The sequence below is a fragment of the Scyliorhinus torazame genome, chromosome 10 (assembly GCF_047496885.1).
Source record: "Scyliorhinus torazame isolate Kashiwa2021f chromosome 10, sScyTor2.1, whole genome shotgun sequence".
Classification (NCBI taxonomy): Eukaryota; Metazoa; Chordata; class Chondrichthyes; order Carcharhiniformes; family Scyliorhinidae; genus Scyliorhinus; species Scyliorhinus torazame.
In genome coordinates, this window is record NC_092716.1 from 74424916 (window position 1) to 74439591 (window position 14676).

Sequence of the window (14676 nt, forward strand, 5' to 3'; positions counted from 1 at the left end):
TTCAAACACTTGGGGGGGGGGGGGGCGCATGGAGTTCGCAAGAGGTCACAAGCAAACACCTTGAGAAAAACCTGAGACAGCCTTGAAGTCCATGGACAACTTAAACTGGATGAGAATTGTTGAAGCAACAATGGGGAACGAAAACCTCTCCAATGTGGAGCATATAACGACTAATCAATGCCCAATTCACAGTTCTGAAGGAGTTGTTACACTTGGCACAACCATCTGGTTCAGCCAGTTGTGGTGCTGTACACTTCTAGTTGTTGCTGCGGCCATGAGAGAAAGTGATTTAAAAAGTGGTTACGGGTACAAGCAGTGTCATAGGCAACTGAGAATGGAGGCTGAGCATTCTAGTTTGACAGCAGCCATTCCCACTTGTCCCTTATGAGTTAAAAGCCGTAAAGCAATATTATCTTTAACAAGTGCACATGTTATTTGTGGTATCATCACTGAAGTCTCAAACACTTCGTGTCGCCACTCGGAGCTCACGTGAATTTAATCTACAGTCCTCTCTCTCTCTATAAAATCCTAATCATCCCTTGGTGGGACATTGCTTTTTACTGTAGATCACCGAGTAAACTTCTTCGTAAATTCTCGCATTCTGGCATCTGAGTTTTTAAAATTGAATTGTTACCTCACTTCCACCCAATCAGATAACCCACTGGACGCAGAAGTGGGCTGTCTCTTGCTGTTAATTCACTGCGAAACCTGTCCTGTAACTGGTACCACTGCACTCAGAAAGCAAGCATTTGATTTCTTGGCGGGAGAGGCGGCAAAAGGCTGCCGGCTACTCTAAACAAACAAAGACATAATAACATTTGAGAAAAATACCTACTCCTAAGAAAAGGATTCTACTGACATTCCTTACACCTGTGTACAGGGAGAGATTTTCCTGGCACCAAGCAGGTGGGTAAATTCACCCCCCCCCCCTCGCTACTAAGAATGTCCTCTGCTGACAAACCACACCGAGTGTCCCAACAAAGCTAATTAACATACAGGCACTGAAAAATAAAACCCCGCCACATTTTAAATTATTTCCATCGGCAACTGGACTGCTGCCTGTTTTACTGAAGGGATTGACGCAAGGTGTGATCTGTCACCCGCCAGGTTAACACAACTGGTGCAAACGTTTGGAGCAGCTTTAATTTTCGGGACATGGTCCGAAGGCCCCTCCCTCAAGGCGAACATAATGGTGGTGTTGATTTCCCAGGTTTATTGGGGGACCCCCATTTTCAGTTGAAAACTGGAACATCTGTCTGTCCCCATTGCCCCCCCCCCCCCCCCCACACACACTCACAAAGACACCCAAATCCCTGCAGTGATGTGCCGGCTGGAGAGGGTTTCTCATTTTGAACAATATAATCCGAACCATGATTCTGAAATACTTGAAACTGCTTCTCCAGCGCCCCCAAGATCTAAACGTCAAGGCGACTCTCAATATCCAAACACCGTGGACTGGGCTAAAAGACGGCCTGTCAGTAAATCGATTTGTTTCTCTTTTTTTTCAAAACAAAAGCGATTTCAAAGATTAATTGAAAGGAAAAAATGACTAGTATTAAATCATTAAAAAGTACAGGGGAAGCTGGAGATGTTTCTGGGACGCCATGAGCCCATGTTGGAAAAGCTGAAAGCGCCCAATTATCCAACTTGTGGTGAAGTACATCCATCCGGTTTGATGTTCTTTTACACTGGGGGCAAGCATGCAAAAGTTTAAACTAACTCCTGAGCAAGTCGCACAAGTTCCAATGGTGTCCAATGTTAAAGATTTCGCTACTAAATAAAGTCAGTTTGATTGCTACTTGCTGTGGGAAATGCCCGATCTAGGTGCATGATGTGTGTGTGTGTTTTAATCCTTCACCCAGCTAACTAGTGAAAAAAAAGATGATTGCATCAATCAGTGTCAGGCCAACCAGAGATGATTTATGAATATGCGTAATGAGTTCACTTTTGAACAGGAATGGTGGGCAGATAATTGATTGGACAGGAAAGGGAGGGAGGGGGAAACAGGGGAAAGGAGACACTGAGATAGAACGATGCGTTCAGCAGCGAGAGTTATCAGACACACAAATGCGACGCATAGACAGGGCGATAGAATCAGTAAATGCCTGAGTCCGGCCCAGTTTAGGACTAAATTTGGGTCGCCACATAACCCCTCAATTGACTTGCAAACAGTCCCCCAATATAATCTGCAATGTCCACGCCTTTAATGAAAAAAATCAAACAAACAGGACGTTAATTGGCATTTTGCTGATATGTAACGGTTCACTGTGTATAAGGAATCGAGTACTGTCGAAAGTGAACTTGGAGCAGCGTTGCTTCAATGAGCGGAAAGGGAAAGCACAAAGTCCAAATAAAGCATCAGATTATGACAAGGGTATAGTTGACGTACTGCCGCCAGACTGTGAAACTTTCTTTCCGGTGCAAAGGTGTATCAGGGCACGGAGCCCAGTAATTGCCAATCCTCCAGCCTAAGCATGACTCAATCCTGGCGAAACTGCCAAAACTCGCCAAGTGCTTTTTCTGGAAGTCATTATATTCTTTTAACCGGTTCCAAAGTGCGACTCGTGAAATGAGGCCGAAGTTTCAGCCGAGATTGTGCTAACCAAGAGAACAGGCCGGGCCGAGCAGGACTCCAATCTATATTGTTTGAAATGTTTCTGGGGAGACAGATTCGCCTCTACATTTTCCGTATATTTGTCTGTTCAACTCTCCATTCACGGAGCCATCGTGGAGAGTGGGAATGTGACCAAACAGCGAAACCAGGATATCCAAACATTTTAATTGAAACAACATTGAGCTCATTCGTACCACAAAAAAACTTGCACGAATCACCGACTCGAACAATGTCGCAATCAAAATTATTTGCAACTGACGCGCTTAATCAAAATAAACTAAAATATATTCTGCTTATTGGGTGAACTAATTGCAGGAATTTGGAGTATTTTTAAAACATGCGGGCTTAGAAATCGTCCTCGATTAAGCAATTGAGTTCTGAATTACAATCGCACAACCTAAATCACTATAGTTTCCCTGTCGCTTAAAGAATGTATTTTTAAAAAATCACACCTTCATTGAACCATTATTTTTCACCCCCAGACTGCGAAACTATTACGTGATCTGACAAAAGGAATTTAATTTCAAATGACTTTATTTTCATGGCTCTCTCTTTTACCACTTCAGTTACCCTGAAGCTTAAAACGTAAGAATCCACCGCACTTCAAACGGTTACACACGGTGTATAATAAATCAACGCGATGCCGAAATCTTTGTTCAGCCAGGTACCACGCAATCTGGGGTCACTACTCCTTTTAAGAGTTCAGTAATTACAGTTTGTATCAATTCTTCCTCCCCCCCCCCCCCCCAAGGTTCGGGGTATCCCCTGTTGATGTCTTAATGTTACAGTATTCTTGACTCCAGAGTGCATTCTGCTATTATTTTGATATGAGAACGCTCAAGCAAATTCATTAGGTTGATTACAATTAATTTACAGCCAGAACAAAACACAGCAAATGTTTCAGAGGATTTGGCAACAACAGCGAATAAATATCTAAAAAGACCTTTCAGCATCATTTATTATTAATGGAGAAAGGAAACAGCTCGGATTTTTGTTTAGTATAAGATTTGGAGCAAATCACTTCGACGCCGTAATTCACTCGGGAGCCAATCTACAGCCCACCTCCACTTGTTTTTAAAAAAAATAAATAAACAGACTGAACAATTTTGCAATAAATACTTTAACAAAAACAATTGCAAATATATCAGCTGAGACAACTGGCAGAAGGGGCCTGTTGAAAGGATGCTGCTCATTTCATTTTTCCTTCTCTGGGAATGAGTTTTCACGGGGAGGCAAGAAGTTGGCTCACTGACCCCCTCTCCACCCCATCCACCCCAAGGAGCAAACTCTGTAACTTTCTATCCAAAATTGGGGGCCGACTAAAGTCTGGCCTTGTAACCTCGATTTATAACGCAGAGCCAGATCTTCCTTTCGCAAAAAATGCCGAGGAGTAATTGACAAGTTTGACCCAACCCCGCAGCTCCGCAGATAATCTGTGCGGTGAATAAAAGTTTATGTAGTTTTCGCACAGGCCGTCAATTTTTTTTTACAAAATGAGCGGTTTGAACGTAGCTGGAGTGAATTAGGCAGCTGCCGTTTTATAACTCTTTTCTCCCCATGATGTACCACCATTAATCCGGGTCGGTTTTCTCTGGTTCTTTACTGCCGCGTTTCAGAGTGACTGGCTGTAGGAGGCGCTCTAAGCCCGACGCTATTCCCCCCACCCCTGCCCTGCCTCAGTCCAAAATCCAACACACCAGTGCCTGCCCTTCGGGGCTCTGATATTATACAAGTCATTTAGTCATTATACTGCCTAAGTGTCTCAAGCATCTACAATCGCCCCGCAATAAAATATTGCCGCGATTTTAAAACTAAATGATCTTTCAACCACAGTGCGAAATTGCGATCCCTTTACAAACAGCGAAGGTGCTGCTTGAAACTGACAGCACAGCGATTTCCAAAACACAAATGTCATGCCCCAACACACGCCGAAGCTATACTGGAAGGCAATATTTTGGCGTCCTCAATTATATTTAAAACGAATTAATCGCAGCACTGTTTGGGCAGTTGGGAACAGTTTAACCATTAGCAGCGATAAGCGCTGTGAGCTGAGGATTCAAGCTTAAAAACACCAGCGTCCAAAAAGAATGCAAGGGGAAGCGGTATGCTCACACAAATAAATACGGGTTATATCAAACGTCAAAAAAATCTCTTGACAAGGATATTTAAAAGTTTGCAGTGGAGCAGGTTACAATCTCTCTTTTTGCTGGGATAACTGGGATACTTTTCAAAGGGACGAGATTCCAGGCAGTATTTACATGGGAATGTTTTTTCCAACACGGATTCCCTTTCTTTTTGTTGGCTGAAATGTCAATTGATAATCATACATCTCAATGGGCAGAGTGAAGAGAATACTGAGAGGTTCCCAGGGATAGCTACGCGGTGACAAGCTTTGAAAATACAGACACAAAGGTAAAGTCGTAACTGTTCATTTATTAGCCAAAAATATATACTTTCTTGTACAATTTCGTTCACACGTATGTACATTTTTGTTTGCGGTATATACAAAACATCTCGAACACCAGGTGATGACTAATTCTTACTGGACTTACAAAAAAAAAACTGGGGTCCACTTTTTCACAAACTCAACTAATTGATACACGCCTTGTCGGCTAGTATTACATTAGTAATTTTAGTTTAGTACACGTACATGCTTACAGCTTAAACTATACAGGGGGGAAACATTTTTTTACATTCCATTTAACAAGAAAATGGTTACAAAATAAAGTTTAAAAAAAGAGCCAAAATGGACTATGCAGAGGAGAGCGCCGACAAAACCATTGCAGCATCGAGTTGATTCTGAGGTCTGAAACGAATAAAATTATTGTGCATCAGTGTCGACATTTTTTTTTTGTAATAAAGTTTGATATCCATATTTTGCATAAAATGTTGCAATTGAAGTTTTGCATGTAGTTCGACTGGGGTGAAAAGTACACAGGGAACTGCACGCTTGTGACTTGCAATGGGGCTGCTGCAAAATCGTGGGAATGTGCAGTGAAGAATGAAATATGTTTCTTACCGTCTCTGCACCGGCTGAAAAGCTGTCTTTACTAGTTTTTTCTCTATTTCCAAGGCACTGCTTCGATCTGTAAATAATAACGAGTTCTTAGCATTGATATTGCTCGCCATTACCGAGTCCATCTTTTACTCCAGAAAAGGACAGCCGCTCGAGACTCAACTCTGTTGTGAGATCGTTACCAATTATACGATTTAAAAGATAAAGCAATCCGAATACGATATAGGATAAGTGTTATCTTATTACACGGGTCCTATTTTGCGATCTTGATGCTTACTAGGGAGGGGAGGGGGGAAAGTTACTGTAATGAAATTATAAATTGTCTTCTAAACTGCTGATCAAGATCAGTTTATAATAAATGCAATTTTCACCATCAAGAAAATCATTACCCCATTACTTGGATTGCACCTTGTAGTCTCTCTGCCTTGTATTTGGTTACAGTTGAGCAGGATGTGAAAAATCTCAGTATCGATTTAAAACTATGAAGGAATAGCTTCTGTGCAGATATTAACCAGGAAATAACATTAATTGGGAGCTGCTTTGGAGATTATCGTTGAGTTAATTTCATTTGAACTCCCCCCCCCCCCCAATAAGGCCCAGCTTGCTAATTCAGTTTTCTTATTTTTTCTCTGTGAAGTTGGCCTTTCTTTACCAATCATGCAGGGTGTTGTCAAAGCCTGACTGCAGTGTGTGTGTGTGTGGGGGTGGGGGGGTATTTAAGTTACATGTACCTGTTACCGTGGGTTCTGTAGACTGTGCCCGCTCTTCGCTTCCTCTGACTGTGCAAAACGCGGGGACCCCGGCAGCGGGGATTGCCTGGCCAGCACTAAGTCCCAGGAAGTGATTGGAATTAATTAAAGCCAGGGGGTGGTGAGAATAGGTTCGGTTGGTCCAGTTCTGAAATTTGCCCATGGGGCAGGCGAAAAGTCTGTGCTGGCCGAGGAAAGACGAGGCCGCGGCTCCCGCGGGGGGGCTGCTGATATGTGGAGACCTGCGGGGGCTGTCCGGCGTCGTGGCTGTCTCTGCAAGCGACCAGATCTTAGGCTTCTGGTTCGCCGAGGAGAGGCTGCTCTCGGGCGGCGGGGACACGGGGGGGCTTTTCCTCTCGGCACCGTTTTTGCCCTGGTCGCCACTGGACTGTCCCGAGATCTCTGGCGAAAGGTCGCCCCGTTTCTCTTCCGCCAGCCGGCTGCCCTTCACCACCGATTTGAGAAAACCGTCCTCCGAGCCGTTCAACTCGTCAAAAGCGTCCGACATTTCCGAATCGCTGCGGCCGTCCAGCTTACAGTCCAAGTTTAAGTCCGCGTCTTGCTCGTCCTCATCCTCTTTGCTCTCCATGTTCTCCGTGTCGATGTTTTCCAAGTCGATCTCCTCGTCGTCCTCTTTCTTCTCCCCCTCCAGGTCGGGCTCGCTGCCGTACGAGTTGCCCTCTTCGTCGGTGCGGTTGCGAGGAGTCCAGGTCATCTTGTTCTCCTTCTTGAGCCTCCTCCTGGCGTTGGCGAACCACGTCGAGACCTGGGTCAGGGTCATCTTGGTGATGATGGCCAGCATGATCTTCTCCCCCTTGGTGGGGTACGGGTTCTTCCGGTGCTCGTTCAGCCAAGCTTTCAAAGTGCTGGTGCTTTCCCGGGTGGCGTTCTTCGGCCTGGACGGGTCCCCGAACTGGTACTGGCCGTAAGGGTAATAGGCGGCGTGGTGGTGGGGGAAAGCAGGGTGCTGCACTCCCGGGCTGTCCTTCAGCTCGTACTGGGCACCCTGAACAGGGACGAGAAAAGCAAGAGCGAGAGAGGAGGGGGTGATTAAAAATAAAACCCAACCGAACAAACTAACAAACTAACAAAAACAATAAATTAATCAGAACGCAGGGCCAGTGATTTGGAAACACACTCTGTACGTGACTATAGACATAAAGATGTGTGAGTGAGGGGTGACATGAAGGAAATGGGGTGAGAAAGTTTCAAAGAGTTAAACCTGGCCAGAAGCAAAACAAAAATGGAGCTGCCACACAGACAGAGAAATCTGCAAGTGAAATTGACAAGGAAACGCCAGTGAAACTGACAAACACAGTGCAGAAACTGCTGGAAAACTTTTAGAGAGAGAGAGAGAACTCGACAGTGAAAATAAAAGCTGTGATTATTTTATATATATATCATTATAAATAAATCAGCAGACTCGCCGCTTCGCACTTCCTCACCCCGGCGTCCTGTTTTGACAATCGCAGCAAACTTTTTTTGTCCTTTTTCTCTCTCTCTCTTTAATGATTTGCCGGCATTGAGGGACTAGGGGAGAGCAAATTGACGTAAATGTGCTTACCAGTTGAGGAAACATGGGGAGATCGGCTGCATAAGGCAAAAAGGCGCCGTATCCTTGAGCGGCATAGGGGGACCCATACATGGTTAGTACAGTAGAGGCAGCGCCGGGCGCCGTCAGATCGCTCCCAGCCCTGGAAGACGATATGCCCTGGCGATCTGGGTAAAGTGACCTAGTAGCAGCGATGTACTGATATCCCAGTTGTGGGAAAGACATGGTCAGTGACTACTGCGAGAGAAATCGCTGTGTACAAAGCGCCGGAGTATCCACTTTTAATGCTAGAGATTCGGCTGAAAGTATACGTTTCCACATGCAGGCGCGCACTGTAACCGATCCGATCGCTCTCTCAACTTGCTATTGATCTGAGGGGTGCCCAGGTCAGGTCCTAACAGATTGGTAGAGATTATTCGGAGTTGATGGCCTGATTGACATTTCTGGCATGAGCCGAGGCCCCTCCTATTTCTTTCGGGTCCGCCGCAGATTTTTCTCAATCTCTGCCTTTGTCACAGAGTGTGTCTTTCCCAAATCTATTTACTGACGTCGCGATCTTTTATTTCAATTGCTTTCAAGTCGCAGTTTCGCGATCGCCAATCAGTACCGGCTCTCCGGCTAAAAACACGCCCGCCCCAAATGTTTTAAAGAAAGAACATTGGCCTCCCACTTTTTTTTTTGCCACTGGGGTTTTTTGCGTGTGTGTAAAAGCTGCGCATTTGTAGATCTAAAATTGGCACCAAAAGAAAGCCAGGGGAAGAAAACCGACCTAAAGTAAGACAAAACGGAATCCGAACAAGTTGAAGTCGCTTTGATGTAGTTTTTTTTAAACCAGCCGCTTGACAAAACTTTATTCGCCCTCTGCTATTGTTTCAACTTTGTTAAGCAGATGCTTAGTTTTGATGAGGCAGAGGCACAATGCAGACACTCCGGCTTTCATGCTCATATCGATCCTGTTAAAGGAAGTTCGCTTGGTGGTACCAAATCTTTTCCTTAAAAAAAAACCCCGAGCTAGTGCCTCCTCACGCTGCAGGAACCAATTCTGTGCAGGCACAGCGGAGTGGGCAATATAGTTCAGGATCGAGTTAATTCAGTGTTAATAATGGACTTCAAACGGTTCCAGAGTCACCACTTCACATCAAAGCGGGACTAATGCAAAATGAGAGAGAGAGAGAGAAAAAACACAGAAAGAAACCCGGCTCAACCCCAGAAGCCGCCAGTCCCGGTTGTTCCATTGGTAAACCCGCGGTGTGAAAAGGCAGCAAGACCAGCACCTTTATCCCAAACTCATTATCACTTTTTCTCCTGCCTCTAAACTGTAATTAGCAAATTTCTGACCCCACGTTGTTTATTCACTGTTCCTCGCTCCGTTGTGGTGTCCTCAAACGATAAAGCTAAATACGAGGTTGTAATAAATGCGGATTAGAGAGAAGCAAGTCCTTAGATTGAAATTCCCCGAATCAATATATTAAACCTGTGTGTACCGCATCTAATCGCTTTATGGCTCATCTTTCTGGTATTTGATGTCAGATAATCGCCCACCCATTCATTGTTTGAAGGAGAAAGTAATTTTTTGAGATTTTATTTTTCTTCCCCCGTCCAGTTAAGTGGCGGGAGGTGATAAATTCCTCTATTGAATTTTTTAGTGGAATTACAAATTAGAAATCGAATTATCGACTGATTTTTTTTGGGAGGGGGAGAGAGGTGTTCGAAGTCAGACATTTCTGTTGTCGTTGTCCTTCGGTTGTCTGGAGCACTTAAGCAGAAAGAATACAGAAGAAAAGTACCTCAGTGGTCTGTACTCACACATTGGTAACCGCAGTCCAATGCTATCCCTGGCCTCTCCCTTCTGGTCATAGTCAATGCTTCGCGCGCGCCTGGGAGGAATTCGCCGCGGCGCCACTTTACGCGCACTCCCCGACCCTGTTGCCTGCATAGTCTTTTTTTTTGGTTCATGTTTGCAAAAAAAAAAAAGAAAAAGGAGAGCTGCTTTATTAAACTCAAATAATTAATTTCACAGGGGGGGGGGGGGGGGGACTGTTTTCTGTGCAGGCTCTCGACCGCGAGCCGTGCTTAGCGAGTTTGCCAGGACAAAGAGCCATCTACATGGCGTCGCATGAACATTGGGAAGCTGGTGGCTGTTTTAAGTTTGATCTAAGTGGAGCTGGAGGCAGAATCAAGCTCAGTCCAATTTCTGAGCAGGCTATTTGCAGGGAGGACTGGGTGGTGGTGGGGGTGAGGATAATTAGCTTATTAATTACTCCAAATACATTGCCATGTGTCATATAGACAGAATTGTAATCATCTTGAAAAAATCAACATTGTGGGTCCGCGCCTTTAGACAGGCGGGCCTTTCATTCGCATATGTGTGTGAGTGGGGGGGGGGGGGGGAGTAGCGATCACATCAGCGGGGGAAAAAGTGGTACAAAGGGAAGGAACGGGTCCACAAAAAAGGCAGGGGAACAGAGTGATGGAGAGTAAAGTGTCGAGTAAATGGCAAGAAAGCATTCGGCACATCTGTTGTAAAAGGAACCAGATTAAACAGTCCTGGGAGGGAAGGGGAAGGGAGGGGGATGAAAGGGCAGGAGGGAAACCCAGAATGAAAAGCCAAGAACACAGACTTGAAAATATGATAATCTAAAGCAAATAGAAGTAGAGAGGCAGGCCGAGAACACGAAATAAACAGACTGAAGGGCCCAGATGAAAGAGAGCACATCACAAGGAAAGAATAGGAAAGATCAGAATAGGAAAACACGGCGAGAAAATGTTTTTTTTTCCTTTTATTAAAAAAAAGTGATTTCAAACAATTGTGTGAAGGATGTGTTGAGCAAGGGGACCGGGGCACTATATCGGGTACACGGGAAAGGTTTAGGAAAGTGAGGCAATGGGAAATGAGCGAAAACAATGATTAACATTGGACAAAATAAATAGGAAAAAAGGGCGGCAAGACAAATGTTGGAACACAGGTGATGCAGCCAGAGAGATGAGGAAGGAATTGGAGGTCTTGGCAGCGAACGTTTGGACGCTTCCTTTCTATAGATTATGTATTGTGATGCTAATGTTATTTGCCCCGTGTCACTGAGCGTACTTCATATCGTGCTATCAGTAATTTAGATGTTTGTTACTTACTGAAAGACACGTGGATTGTGACTGGTTTAAATATGTTCAGGAAGAAACGTGTCTCCTCTGTCATTGACATCTGCAACAGCACCAACGCACTAATAATCAATTAATTTAATGAGTAACTTTACCGGCTGAAGTACACACTGTACAAAAATCAATTAGTCGAGTGAATAAGCCAACCTCTTGAATTTAAGGGACATATGGTACTGAATATGTTGTTGTTATTAACCCCTTGAAGACATAAGGAGCGATGCTAAATTATCGCGCAAGCAACACGATTTCCAATACCTAGTCGTTTTAAAATGATTTATGCAAGGGATAATATTAACTGTTAAGTAATAGGACATTGAATGCCTCGAAGGGACAAACAGGTAGCTCAGTCCTGTGGCACAATGCTGCCGGTAGCAATTTACGCTAAGCAAGGTATTATAGTATGTTTTGCGCATTCTTTCAGGGGCGAGGCCACTCCGCTATTGAGATCAATGTTTCCTGCGGAACAAAAAATACTTCTTTAAGCCGGGATTTAATTACAGGGGGGCTCATCAAACCAGGAAGCGCCATTATTTATTCTTCAGTGTACATTTGCAGAATTAGTTTCTGATCAGGATTGGAAGAGAGTTAAAAGGTCAGGCGGTGTGCTGGTGTTGGACGAAACTGTCTGAAACGGCGCTCCTGCCTGGGACAGTGCTCCCGCTCTGATGCACCCGGACCCCGGGCACGACACGTGCCGTATCTCCGGGCGGTGTCAGGACCCGCTGGACAGCTGCTGATTTATTACTCCTCTTTAACACTCGTTACTCCTTTTACACTTATAAACCTCTTCAGGGAATGTGTAAGAAGTCATGGTTAAAGTGAACGCTATAAAATCTTCCACAAGCTGAAACCGATCCTGTTCTTTGTTTTTTGCTAAAACAAAGTTGGAGCAGCACTTGTCCCTCGCCGGGACTTCCGCAGTGAACTGTAAATAGACTTTTAATGACCCCGAAGCATGATTGAAGTTTTATTTTGCTTATTTAAAAATATTTATATTTCCCTCATGTTAAACACCACGGTTGAAGATCCCAGAGGAATATGCATTACACATATGTAATCGATCCGTCACATTCAAACCTACAGCGAGATTTATCTCTGGTGATATTCAGTACCCTTTGGGATTGGTTTGTAACACCTTTATAATTCCTATAATATAACTTAAACCCGTCTCTTTCCACAGCAAGTAAGTGAGTCCAATGTTGCTCTTTACAATTGCAACTCCGTCTTGAGTGCAATATCACGAAACTTGTTCGCAGCCAATTGTTTTTGAAGCTGAACCACATACGGTGTCTTTTGCAGACGAAGTCCCGAGGAGATTTTTGAATCCTGCAAATCAGACGATTTATTTAAATCAATAAATCCTAGACGGTCATTCGATTTACAAATGATATCTGAATTCCAGTCCAACCAAACGGGTATCTGTGTGTGTGTGTGGGTGGAGGAGGGGAGTGGGCGATAATGTTGGAAAAAGTGCTGGGGAGAGAAAATAAAATAGAGAGCGGGAGAGATCAAAGTGTTGGGGGGGGGGGGGGGTGGAAACACTCTTCGATTTCCACTTTTGGATCTTTGCCGTAATTGCGGGACGGGGCGATAACAAGTTGCACATTCCTTATCGCATACGGAATCAATCTTTAGCAGTCCTCTGATCAAAATCTGTTAATTGCGCTGACATTTGATTCGAAAAGAAAACACAATTAATGACCCACAATGTTTGGAGCACCCCTGCCCTGAGAGCCTTTGACAACTACCTTTTTAAAAAACTATTTGATAACATCAACTTTTTATTTGCGAATTCTTGAAGGGAGACGTTTAGAAAAAAAAGAGGACCTTTGTGGTTGGGAGTGGGGGGGGGGGGGGGGGTCGCCTAACACGTCTACATCTTAAATTTCATTACAGCGGAGGGACGACATGTTAATGTCATGGGATCTCAAATCAGTTACTGCTGTTTCTTCCTCAATGCCGAAGGTTAAAATAGGGTCCAGCCTTTCAAATATATCGAATAGAAGAACTTCTTTCGTGCCAAACAGAGAAGTGGAGATTTTTAAGCCGTTGCCCCCCCCCCCCCCCCCCCCCCCACACACACACACAAATAACGTATTTTAGGGTGCCCCCCCTGAAATAAATAATGATTGAAATGCACCCGACGTGGAAGACCTGCCCAAGCAGTTTGCATCTGTCTTTGCCTTGGCTGTTGTACTTAGCTAGTGTGAAGTATATTTTATACATTTACTGGCAAGCTATTGCTGTTTTGAAATAGTTCCAGTCAAATACAGAACTCGGTACGATGGTGATGAGTGAAGTTGGCGTTGTCGTTTTAAAAATGTGGTGTGCCCCAAGTAAGTTTACGAATTGTAGTTACGAAAGCAGGTATTTCTCATTTGGATACTGAGATGGGGACAGTTACAGTTTCTGCAGCCTTGCGTTCTAGGAGGTGTGTTTCCATCTGGGGGCGAAAATGCAGAGACTAATTCAAAACGTGCGGAACGGGTCAATGGGAACACACTTTCGTAACTCTGGTCTCATGAGGCGCTATCGAATGCGAATCCTCACTGACAAGGCACCTGTGAGGGACTTCTCACCAGCGAGCAGGGATTAGCGATGGGCAAACACAGCGTCCAAATTCCTCTTAAAACTCCACAGCGTCCTTTATTTTAAATGCAGAGGGCTAACTGACACAAGGACATGACGTTTTATTTAAACGCTATAGTTAAATAAATCACGCTTAGCCTTCGAAGGTAAACTATGTTGATTGCCTGTAAAAAAAAATCACTCCTTCTAGTATTAGCAATCAAAGAGGAAGGGGTTTTCGAAAACAAAATAACAATTTAAACAGTCGCATACCACAAGCACTATAACTCCATGCCGTAATAGTTACACTGTCCTTGATGGCTCCGATATTGCTCCGTTCGCAAAATGCTGTGTTTCATAAGCTCGGCCACAACTAGTTTAAAAGACACACGTGTAAAGTAGGCTCCAGTCTTGCCGTTTGCCAGCTGGACTGTAAGGGAGGAGGGGGTGAAACCGGTACACAGGGTTGGCAAAGGCGAGGCGAATGTTAAAAGGAACCCATAAATAATCATTCTGTGGTTAAATCCTGGAGTTTGTGCAGTAATTGATTAGAGAGGTCAGGGCTCTCGGTGACAAGCAGCCGACTGCTGTTAGTGGCTTCCTTGCCGCGGAGCCTTTGGTAAATATTGTGATGTCGATCCTGTGGGAGCTTCCAAGTGTTTTATTATATAGGCTTTCCGTCTGATTGTTTGCACGCTATTTACAACTGAACTTTTTACTCGCTGAAATCGGGGCCCGGACAGAGTGTGTGTGTGGGGGTGGGGGGGGGGGGGGGCGGTGGTATATCTCTCAGTGCAAAACAAAAATGATCGCCTGGAGAATACTTCCCTGTCGCACTCTCGCGGGCTCTCCGGCTAGTCAAATGCCACGGGAACGTGTTAATTAATCAATCCAAACAGAGCCGAGCCAGAGACAAACCCCCACCCCCCGCCCCCAACCACCCTCCATCTCTCCCTCAGCATGTCCATCTTTCCACCCTCCAATCTCCTCTCATCTCCTATCGACAATATCCCCATTCCAA

At 44.6% G+C, this 14676-nt stretch overlaps 1 protein-coding gene and 1 long non-coding RNA gene across 2 annotated transcripts; both read right to left on the reverse strand.

Annotated features, from left to right (window-relative positions):
• Nucleotides 1-5027: 5027 nt before the first annotated feature.
• Nucleotides 5028-8449, reverse strand: irx3a (iroquois homeobox 3a). Its single transcript, XM_072518267.1, has 4 exons — nt 7944-8449; nt 6362-7385; nt 5634-5700; nt 5028-5420 (listed from the first exon to the last, which is right to left on the reverse strand). The coding sequence occupies exons 1-4, from the start codon at nt 8154-8156 to the stop codon at nt 5366-5368; spliced, it is 1359 nt and encodes a 452-aa protein (XP_072374368.1). The 5' UTR covers nt 8157-8449; the 3' UTR covers nt 5028-5365.
• Nucleotides 8450-12041: 3592 nt separating this feature from the next.
• LOC140384830 (uncharacterized) lies at nt 12042-14040 on the reverse strand. The gene is made up of 2 exons (XR_011933157.1): nt 13929-14040; nt 12042-12413 (listed from the first exon to the last, which is right to left on the reverse strand). It is a non-coding gene; the product is annotated as an uncharacterized lncRNA (long non-coding RNA).
• Nucleotides 14041-14676: the final 636 nt, after the last annotated feature.

What these genes read in the sequence shown, in the direction of transcription:
- irx3a (XM_072518267.1), bottom strand. Translation starts at nt 8,156, where the DNA reads ATGTCTTTCCCACAACTGGGATATCAGTACATCGCTGCTACTAGGTCA. An exon ending in TACAGAACCCACGGTAACAG is followed by an intron (nt 5,701 to 6,361) that starts GTACATGTAACT and finishes TATTATTTACAG; the next exon opens with ATCGAAGCAGTGCCTTGGAA. An exon ending in TTTCAGCCGGTGCAGAGACG is followed by an intron (nt 5,421 to 5,633) that starts GTAAGAAACATA and finishes TATTCGTTTCAG; the next exon opens with ACCTCAGAATCAACTCGATG.